This window comes from Silurus meridionalis, chromosome 5, assembly GCF_014805685.1.
Source record: "Silurus meridionalis isolate SWU-2019-XX chromosome 5, ASM1480568v1, whole genome shotgun sequence".
Taxonomy (NCBI): Eukaryota; Metazoa; Chordata; class Actinopteri; order Siluriformes; family Siluridae; genus Silurus; species Silurus meridionalis.
The window spans coordinates 28,571,769-28,581,768 of record NC_060888.1 but is presented as its reverse complement, the minus strand read 5'-3'; the positions used below and the strand labels follow the sequence as shown (position 1 = coordinate 28,581,768).

Sequence of the window (10,000 nt, the reverse complement as noted above, 5' to 3'; positions counted from 1 at the left end):
AACCAGAACCAAACCCGATGTGTTCATTATCTTTCCGGAACTGATCCAACTAAAATATCACACACACACACACACACACACACACACACACACACACACACACACACACAGAATTATTAAGAGTAATTCAGGAGGTGGTGATCAGTTAGTGCAGGTTTGTATTAATGCGCTCATGTTACCGTTTCTATAGTAACGACTCATTTAATGAGAGTTATACAGCACGTGTGTGTGTGTGTGTGTGTGTGTGTGTGTGTGTGTGTGTGTTTTACCTGTTTGAGTTCAAACTCAGTAGAGAAGCGTTTGGTGACACCATTAATCAGATTAGCAAAAGAGAACGATCCTCCTCCATACCTGCAGAAGACACGCATTATTCCATCATCACATCAGTACAGTGCAGATGTTTATATTTTAGTGTCTCAGATCAGTGTGTGATGAACACAAACAGAAGTGTGATTAGATGTGTGATCTCAGTGTGATAGTGTGGAGGTATGTAGATGTAATGGTATGGAGGTGAAGCTCACTCTCTGTAGATGTATTCCCAGTTTGCCCTGATGAAGTCCCAGGCCAGGGGCTGCCCCACCACGTTGTTCCCCACTGAGATGATCGTAGATGTTGCGTCCTGTTTGCGGATCAGTTGGGGATTCAGGGTGTAGTTCAGATACCTGCAACACACAAAGGAAATATCACAGATACATCACAGATGTTTGGAAGAAACCCAACACTGCTCATCATCAGTGTGGAGTGAGGTGGTATTTAGGTACCGGTTGAGGATCCAGGGTGTGCTACTGCATGCCATGGCTGCTCTCAGTTTATCCGCCTCAGTGGCGACGGTGGCCTTCTGAAACATGGACCAGGCGAAGTCCCACTCCCTGGCGCCCCCTGCAGCGATGGCCTGGCAGTACACAGTCGACCTCAGGTTGGGGTGAATCCTGAAGGAGGAAACATTCATACATCAACTATCTGAGATCTCAGGTGCAGTATAATATTATAATAACTCAAAACAAATGTTTAGATTTATAATAAATTGTTTTACTAAATAATGAATTGTATAAAATAATGAGTGACGAGTGAAAAGTCTCACGGGTTGAAAGTTGAGTTTGAAATCCACTTTTCAAACAAGTTTCTAACCAGTGTCCTGCATTCCTCCACCCCAGAGCTGCAGGCCATGCGCAGAGCATTCACCTCATTATACCTGGAACACACACACACACACACACACACACACACACACACACACACACAGAAAATATAATACAAAATAAAATACAAAAATATAAAACTAATTAATACAATTTTTAATATTAATATTCAAACATTTTTATACAATCAAATGATTATTATATTGAGGAGAAATTCTTTGGCTGAAATTAAAGTTTTGCATAAAAAAGTAGAATGAATCCAAATAACAGAAATAATTGTGATGTATATTTCAAATAAAGAATAAATCTGTGGATTATTGTATTGTAATTATAGTTCCAGTATAATTCACTCAGACTTACTGATCCATATGACCTTGAGGGATCTTGGTGAAATCTGCTGTCAGGTTTTTGAAGTAGAGGAACAGTGGCTCTACTTGCTGCCGAGTGTAAGCCTGAGGAACACAGACAAGATCACATGACCACCTCCACATCACAAAACATAAGGGTATGAGTTCTACTGGGTGGAAAAGATCAGAGGGATTTGATCTGAATAAAAAAAACTTCTGATATGCTTCTCTCTAAACATGGTTAAGTCCCGCCCACTTGTACAGGAAGCCAATGTTAGACTGACAACCAATCACACACACATACACACTTCCTCAGACTGATGATAAATCTCATTTAATCATTTAGCTAATTAACCCTTTAAAACAAAACACTTAAATAACTTCCAGGATCCTGAAGCTTGTGACCAGAAAAGTGCTAAGAATCAGAAGTGCCAGGGGGCGGAGCCTGTTAGTGTGTGCTGTACCAGAGCGCTGCTGAGGTCTGGATTCTGGTTCTGGATTGTGATTGGTCAGTAGAGCGCACCCTCTACTGATATGTTTTCTGTAAGGTGTAGTTCATGTAATATTGATGGAAGGAATCTTCAGTGTCACACACACACACACACACACACACAGTATGTGTTATTAGGTGTGTATATTTCACTGTAGTGTGTGTACTCAGACCTGCAGCAGACCATAAATCTCGGAACGATCGAACATGAGGTAGAAATAGTCGAGGTTGTTGAGCGCTGATTGCCAGGGAATGTACTCTCTCTCCTCTGATAGATAGAGCGTCGTGTTCAGAGCCAGTGTGGTGGAAACCTCTGTCGCCCTGGTAACCACACACAGATATGCAAATCATATACGTCTGCAGTAACAAGAGCTCTGATTGGCTGATTGGCGACAAGAAAGATGAGAACAAATAACCAGATGATAAGCACACTGAGGAATTAAAATTGTGTATAAAATAACTACAGAATGGATTTGAGTCATTTCTGAAACAGATGAGTATCTGTGAGAGTGAAGAAAAGAGTGCAGGCAGGGTGGAGTGGGTGGAGAAGAGTGATAGCAGGAGTGATTTGTGATAGAAGAGTATCTGTGAGAGTGAAAGGGAAAGTTTATAGGACTGTGGTGAGACCTGAGATGTTGTATGGATTAGAGACAGTGGCATTGAGTAAAAGACAGGAGGTGGAGCTGGAGGTAGCAAAGCTGAAGATGTTGAGGTTTTCGTTGGGAGTGACGACGATGGACAGGATTAGAAATGAGTTTATTAGAGGGACGGCACATGTAGGACGTTTTGGAGACAAGGTGAGGGAGGTGAGATTGAGATGGTTTGGACATGTGCAGAGGAGGGACATGGGGTATATCAGTAGGAGAATGTTGAGGATGGAGACACCAGGAAGGGGGCAGTTGTAGAGGACATGGGGGTTTGGAGACGGATGACCTGCTGTGGCGCCCCCTAATGGGAGCAGCCGAAGAAGAAGAAGAAGAAGAAGAAGAAGAATTTTCCTGAAATAATTTTTTGGATTTTGAGACTCACCTGGCCAGATTAAAAGCATCGTCTATGATCTGGGCTCGATTTATAACAGGAATTTCCTGAGGAACAAAATTACACTTTTAATTTCAATTCCTATTCAGTTAAAGCTGTAATATATAAAGTATAATATATAATAATTATATGTTTATAAATGAAAAATAACTTCTTAATATGAAAGTATGGTCATAGTGGTGCTTGAATATATATATATATATATATATATATATATATATATATAAACGCACTGCTAAAAACTCTGTAACCAGCAAACATCTCTATAAACACTAAAACCTTTATACTGTACATATTCCTTCTCTAAAGACGACACTAACTCATGCCCCAACACACACCCACATCCAGTAAACACCAACGTTCTCCATGACACTTGTAATAAATGTAAAGAACGGTGTTTGTTGGGTTTGGAGGCGGTTGCGTGAACGTGTTCTTCTGATTCTGATTGTTTCATGCTGCTGTTAATACCTGATGAGATGTCTGGAGTTTCTTCAGCAGTTTCTCCCAGTTCCCCATGTCATAGTTTACTCTGTAGTATCCCGACAGATTGAGGTTGGCCACCAGCCAATCAGAAGCTCCCATTCTCATGAAATTTTGCTGAGCTAAAAAGAACATTTTTTGCATCATCAAATTATTCAAAACATCAAATTTGTGGTGGAATGGGGCATGCTTTAAATGGGGGTGTGGTTGAAATTGGGCGTGGTCAAAGGGGGCGTGACCAGGGGATTCAGCTTCATTTGACTCGTTCCTTAAGAATTAAACAGTTCTAATTCCAACCAAAACAATTACTAGTACATTGTTGAATTTACCAAAACAGAAGCAAAATCTGTTTTTCTTGTCAGTAGCACGTAGACACGCCCCGTCTGAGCTCACAACTCAATATACTCTATATTAAATATATAAAATCAACACATTATAAACCACGCCCCCTCATTAGCATGTTTTATAATAATGCATACATTTTTATATTAAAACACATATTTACATCATTTATAACTTCAATCTGCTTACCCTCTTTGGTCTCCAGCCAATATATGTCCTGCTTAATTCCATTTTTCATCCACTGAATAGGAACAATCCACTCATAGCTGAAAGTAAATCATGTGACTGCTGTAAAAACTTGATATGAGTTTATATAAAAACTCATCATGTAGACAAAATGTGCAGTTCTTTTAATGACATATTTTGTATGTTTGTAATTTGGCCTACTTGAATGGAGATGGTCGGTCCACGGTGGAATTAGGTTCCAGGAGAAAGTGTTTCTGAGTTAAGGTGCCCTTCTCTGTGTCAATCGTCACCACTGGGAAACCCATCTGACGAACCCAGCGGTCCATGATTTCACTAACGCTATTTGGGAGCGACGTTCCAGTGTCATTCACAGCCTGAGAGAGACCATCGACACCACATCACCCACTAACTCCAGAACACTCCAGAACACCTGAACACTTCTGCATCACAACTCTTTTTAAAAAGCTAAGAACTGAGTTATAGGTTCTGATTGGTCAGAATGTATTCATTTATTTCCTATAACATTTTCCATCACTCTGTTTGGTGAAACCCACCTTCTGGAGATGATCCCAAAGATCGGTGTACACTGTGTTTTCAAACTGGAAGTGATTGAGGTAGCTCTGGAAGGAAAATGAGTTTGTATTAGTTATAATCATTTCCTGTTTTTCTGAGCTCCGCCCACAGAATATTGCAGCTGGTTGTTGTGTTTGTAAGAGATTTAATGGGATCGATGCTAGCCCACTGAAACTAGCATGAATATAGAACCAATAACATGTTAGATACAGGTTATAAATGTAGCTATTATTTATTTTTTATATATATATATATATATATATATATATATATATATATATATATATATATATATATATTATAAAAAAAACTCTTGTTGCATCATAAAAAAAAGAAGAAAAAACCTGAGCTGGAACCTACACTGACGCCTTTCACAAAAACTTCTTCAGTCAGGAAATCTGAGAGCATCCTCAACACTGACGCCCCCTACACACACACACACACACACACACACACACACACACACACACACACACACACACACAATATATTGTTAAAAACATGAATGAATATGAGTAAAAACAAATTAATTAGATTATTACAAATTAGATTGAGGGGTGGGGTTATAACGAGGGGTGGAGTTAGATTGAGGGGTGGGGTTAAGGTTAGGCTAAAGAGTGCAGATAGATGAAGGGGGCAGGGTCAGTGTTGAGCGTTACCTTGCTGTAGGAGATAGCATCGAACACCTCACTGATCTGCTCTGGTCTCAGGACATCGTCTTCATTAGAGGACAGCGGGTGAGACGAGCTCAGAGCGTCCACGGCAAACACTCTGTGCACATCGTTCAGTGTGATCAGGTCTTTCTGGTGAGGGACAAAAAGGGGTGGTTATGTCATGAAATGTTCCTCTGCGTGTTATATGTACATTATCAGCCAATCAGAACATAGAACTGGACAAATGTCTAGAATTTGAAATAAAATAATAATCAGTAAATGTATTTATTAAGTATTGATGGTTAAATGACGTACGATATTCCAGTCAGGTTCTGCATTGTCGGCTCCGAGATACTCAACATAGGATGCGAAACCTTCGTTGAGCCAGAGATCATTCCACCATTTAATAGTCACGAGATTCCCAAACCACTGAAAAGGACAGTGAGGAACAACATTTTTTTCAGAAACAAACTTGGAAAGTGTTAGTTGAAGTGTTTCAGGAAGATGAAGGTCTTCACCCATCAGAATTAGAAAAGTTTTAGTATATAAACGGTTAATTTTCCTGCATTTAATTTTATTACAATTATACTGCAGTGAATGAGTTGTGTATTGCAGTGAATGGGTTGCAGTGAATGGGTTGTGTATTGCAGTGAATGGGTTGCAGTGAATGGGTTGTGTATTGCAGTGAATGGGTTGCAGTGAATGGGTTGTGTATTGCAGTGAATGGGTTGTGTGTACTGCAGTAAATGGGTGTGTGTACTGCAGTGAATGGGTTCTGTGTACTGCAGTGAATGGGTTGTGTGTACTGCAGTGAGCAGGTTGTGTGTACTGCAGTGAATGGGTTGTGTACTGCAGTGAATGGGTTGTGTGTACTGCAGTGTATGGGTTGTGTGTACTGCAGTGAGCGGGTTGTGTGTACTGCAGTAAATGGGTTGTGTACTGCAGTGAGCGGGTTGTATGTACTGCAGTGAATGGGTTGTGTGTACTGCAGTGAATGGGTTGTGTGTACTGCAGTGTATGGGTTGTGTGTACTGCAGTGTATAGGTTGTGTGTACTGCAGTAAATGGGTTGTGTACTGCAGTGAGCGGGTTGTGTGTACTGCAGTGAATGGGTTGTGTATGCTGCAGTGTAGAGCTGCGTAGAGAATGGATTCAGCAGTGTGGGATGTACCATGTGGGCGAGTTCGTGAGAAATGATGGTGGCAACTCGCTCTTTATTCCCAGTGGAGGAAACTGCACTGTCGTAGAGAAGAGCTGTTTCTCTGTATGTGATCAAACCCCAATTCTCCATCGCGCCGGCGTTAAAGTCCGGCAGAGCCACCTGATCTGCACACACCATTTCAACATCAACGTTACTCATTCTGGATGATAAAATCACGGGTTATGAAAAGAGACTTCTCTCGGTCACTGGTACACTTTTGATCAGTTTTTATGATAAATTAGGGATTAATTATGACTTGTGTTTCCACACAACAGCGTCTTCACTCTTCAGCAGTCTGGGTTCATCTCTCACCTGATTTGGAAAGTGGGTAAGTGGAATTGTAATATCTTTCAAAGAATTTCAGGATTTTGCCCGTGATGTTCAGTGCGTAGTCTCCGTGACCGGCGTCAATCGCTTCCTTACGGGCAAAAATACGAATCTGTGCAGGAAAAAAAGGAAAAACAGAATTCCTGCTGATTCAAAGTCATGAATAAAATAACCTGCATTATTGTGCAGACTTGTTTATTTACCATAACATCCCCTTCCATCGTCTTAATGGCTTCAAAATCACTGACAATAAACGCCAGCAGGTACGTTGACATTCTCCTGGTGGGTTCAAACCGTGTTTTATTGAGCGTCACATCACCTTCCTTAATCTGAACTGACTCTAATAAAAGGCACAAAAAAAACACACATAAGTAAATAATTACTTGTATATCTGCTGATCCTCATGAGATATTTAAATTAGAACAATATTTTAAAAAACTAAATATAATGATATACTGTATATTTAATATCAACTATAATAAGGAAAAACGCTGACCATGAATTTCAACTTTTTATCCAAATTGTTATAAATGTGTAGATATGAAAGCAGTTTTACTGATGACCTCAGACATGTTTGTTACAAACTGTTACACAAACTTGGAAGCACACAATTGCTTCAGGAATTTCCCCTTTACTTGAACTAGGAGACCCCAAACCTGTTCCAGCATGACAATGCTCCTGTGCACAAAGACAGCTCCAAGAAGATCTACTTTCTATGGGTTGGATGATGTGGAAGATCTCCTGCTATAAAGCTCCAACACTAATGAACACCTTTTGGATGAATGTATACACTGACTGCACCCCAGGAACCTCATCACCTTCTCACCTACATCACTACCTGACTTTACTAACACCCCTGTAGCTGAACAAATCTCCACAAATCTCCACAAAATCTAGTGGAACATCTTCCCAGCAGAGTGCAGTTTATTATAACAGTAAATGGGATGTTCAAGAAGCACATACTTACCTTCTGGTCAGATGTCCACAAACTTTGACCCTGTAGTGTATATTAACACTAAACTAACTCATTAAGTTAAATGTTTATAAAATGTTGTTAACCTTCGTACCAATTTCCTGGCCATTGGAAAGTGCGACGGTTGCTGGGTCATGCAGCACAGTGATATTGAAAATCGCTTTCATTGCAGGTTCATCGAAGCAAGGGAACGCTTTTCGGGCGTCTGTGGGCTGCATCTGAGTCGTAGCTACCACGCTGAAAAATACAAGAACTTATAATTCCCTCAAAATACAGAAAATTAAATCAAATAAAAAATTGCAATAAAGCAAAAGACTCCTAGAATAAAGGGTTTGAGAAATGACTAATGGGTGGAAAAGATTAACCAGACCCCCATCATCTCCCAAACATGAAATAATCTGAAACTTCTTACTGCTTAACTCCATTTACAAAGTATTCGCTCCTGTAAAATCCTCCCAGATCATCAGCGAGTTCTCCTAAGAACTCAGTGTGGAGTTTGTACGTCTCTCCTGCTTTTAGTTTCTCACTCAGGTGAAAAACTAAATACTGGGTTCTGCTCACGAATCGTGTGGACGTGATGGACGGGGCAGGAGAGCCATTGAGCGTGCTCAGTGTGGCAGTAGTGGTCAGATTCAGCTTGTTGGCGTGAATCAGGATCAGATTCGTCTCCTTCACACATCGGAACACCACGCTGGAGTTTCCCGTGAAGATGAAGAGGCCTTCAGAGTCGGGCTGGAGACGTGGCCAGAGCGTGATATCGTAGGATTCAGGGATGAGAGTATCAGGGAGACGATATTTGTCCCACGGTTCATTGGATGCTGATGTGGTTGGCTGGCTTGTTGTTGTCGTTGTTGTTGTTGTTGTTGTTGTTGTTGTCGTAGTCACTTCAGTGGGATTCACCACTATTTCATTATTTTTGGATTTCTCTTGAGAGTAAACGACAGAGAGCGCGATGATGGTCGCCACAGCTCCGGCCCCCAAAACGATCCCAACAATCCCAACTGTTTTGCTAATAAAGAACCCTTTAGCCATGATGAACAGAAGGGCTGGAAACTGGCAGTGGGAGCAAGTGGAACATCTGCACTCCTTCTTATTCAGAGGTTCCTCCTCCCATCAGATTTAATACATCACCTATTAACACACAGTATCCACTAATACCACAGGTTCAGAGGGCATCTGGCAGAGTTACACCGAGCCACCTGGAAAAGGGGGAGGAGCTACACCATGAAAGTATTAACATGATTTTGATGAGTCAGCTGAAAAAGAGGGCCACTTGAATTGAGAAAGAAATGAGGCCTTTCCCTGGTTCTGATCTGTCCTGGCCTTGATCCAGCTTTAGATCCCAGCCATTTTCAGTACCTTTCTCACACCAGGGTCCATTTCTGTTACCTGCCTCAGTCCATTAGTCCAGTTCTCTAATCAGTGTTGGTCCAGATCTGTAGTGCACTTATGATGAGGAGTTAAAGTTGAAGTTGGAGGTCATAATTCACAGTTTGTAGACTTTAAGAACTTGACCTTTCTGATATTACCTCCTTCTTTATCTCCAAAATCCTAAGATCCTTGTCTCAGCAGCCAAGCTGTTACTTCACATTCATTTTATGGCTTTAAGTATGAGGACACCTGACCATCACACCCATGTGTGGTTCTTCTCCAAATCTCACCACTTTATCAATTAAATCTATATAGTTTGCAGTAGCTTTTCAAACTAAAGTGATTCTGATCCTTAAGACATGGTCACAGGAGTGAACAGGAAGTGAAAAACCCCTCGTGTTCTTCACACAACACTGACCTTCTCAAGCCCACTGAACACCAACTGAACCCCTGACCTTCTCACCAACATGAGTGTCTGATCTCACTAATGGTATTGTAGCTGAATGATCACTAATTCCCACAGCCACGCCCCAAAATCTGGTGGAAATCCTTCCCAGAAGATTGGAGCATTTTATAGCAGTGAAAGTGATTCAATCTGTAATGAAACATTCAACAAGCACAGAGAGTGAGAAGATCAGGGGAGAAGAAACATCTTCTAGTGCACACAAGTCGATTCTCTTCTACAAGGATTCATCACAGTTCTGAAAAAGGGCTGGTTAAAGCAGTAAATGACATCCAGTGCATCCGGAAACTATTTACAGAACTTCACTTTTCCACAGTTTGTTATGTTACAGTTTTATTCTGAAATTACATCCATTATTCAACCTGATGGAGCTTGAGAGGTTCTGCGAAGAAGAATGAGAGAAACGGACCAAAAAAAA

The 10,000-nt window shown here is 40.9% G+C and overlaps 2 protein-coding genes across 2 annotated transcripts in view; both read right to left on the bottom strand.

The window, feature by feature from the left end:
* anpepb.1 (alanyl (membrane) aminopeptidase b, tandem duplicate 1) overlaps positions 1-8,821 on the bottom strand; it is a 9,248-nt gene extending 427 nt beyond the window's left edge. The window contains exons 1-20 of the mRNA XM_046849729.1: positions 8,161-8,821; positions 7,843-7,985; positions 6,979-7,115; positions 6,761-6,887; positions 6,419-6,573; positions 5,564-5,677; positions 5,255-5,398; positions 4,956-5,021; positions 4,577-4,642; positions 4,224-4,396; positions 4,026-4,102; positions 3,483-3,616; positions 3,006-3,061; positions 2,150-2,297; positions 1,500-1,591; positions 1,082-1,192; positions 762-929; positions 522-662; positions 270-351; positions 1-49 (exon numbers count right to left, since the gene is read on the bottom strand). The exon at positions 1-49 is cut by the window's left edge and continues 427 nt beyond it. Of these exons, the coding sequence (XP_046705685.1) occupies positions 1-49; positions 270-351; positions 522-662; positions 762-929; positions 1,082-1,192; positions 1,500-1,591; positions 2,150-2,297; positions 3,006-3,061; positions 3,483-3,616; positions 4,026-4,102; positions 4,224-4,396; positions 4,577-4,642; positions 4,956-5,021; positions 5,255-5,398; positions 5,564-5,677; positions 6,419-6,573; positions 6,761-6,887; positions 6,979-7,115; positions 7,843-7,985; positions 8,161-8,780 (2,803 nt within the window). The 5' untranslated portion in view covers positions 8,781-8,821. The remainder of the gene's footprint in view (positions 50-269; positions 352-521; positions 663-761; positions 930-1,081; positions 1,193-1,499; positions 1,592-2,149; positions 2,298-3,005; positions 3,062-3,482; positions 3,617-4,025; positions 4,103-4,223; positions 4,397-4,576; positions 4,643-4,955; positions 5,022-5,254; positions 5,399-5,563; positions 5,678-6,418; positions 6,574-6,760; positions 6,888-6,978; positions 7,116-7,842; positions 7,986-8,160) is intronic.
* The window catches only part of ap3s2 (adaptor related protein complex 3 subunit sigma 2), a 22,576-nt gene continuing 12,735 nt past the window's right edge, over positions 160-10,000 (bottom strand). The window contains exon 7 of the mRNA XM_046849760.1: positions 160-263. The gene's annotated coding sequence lies outside the window, so the exon portion shown is untranslated. The remainder of the gene's footprint in view (positions 264-10,000) is intronic.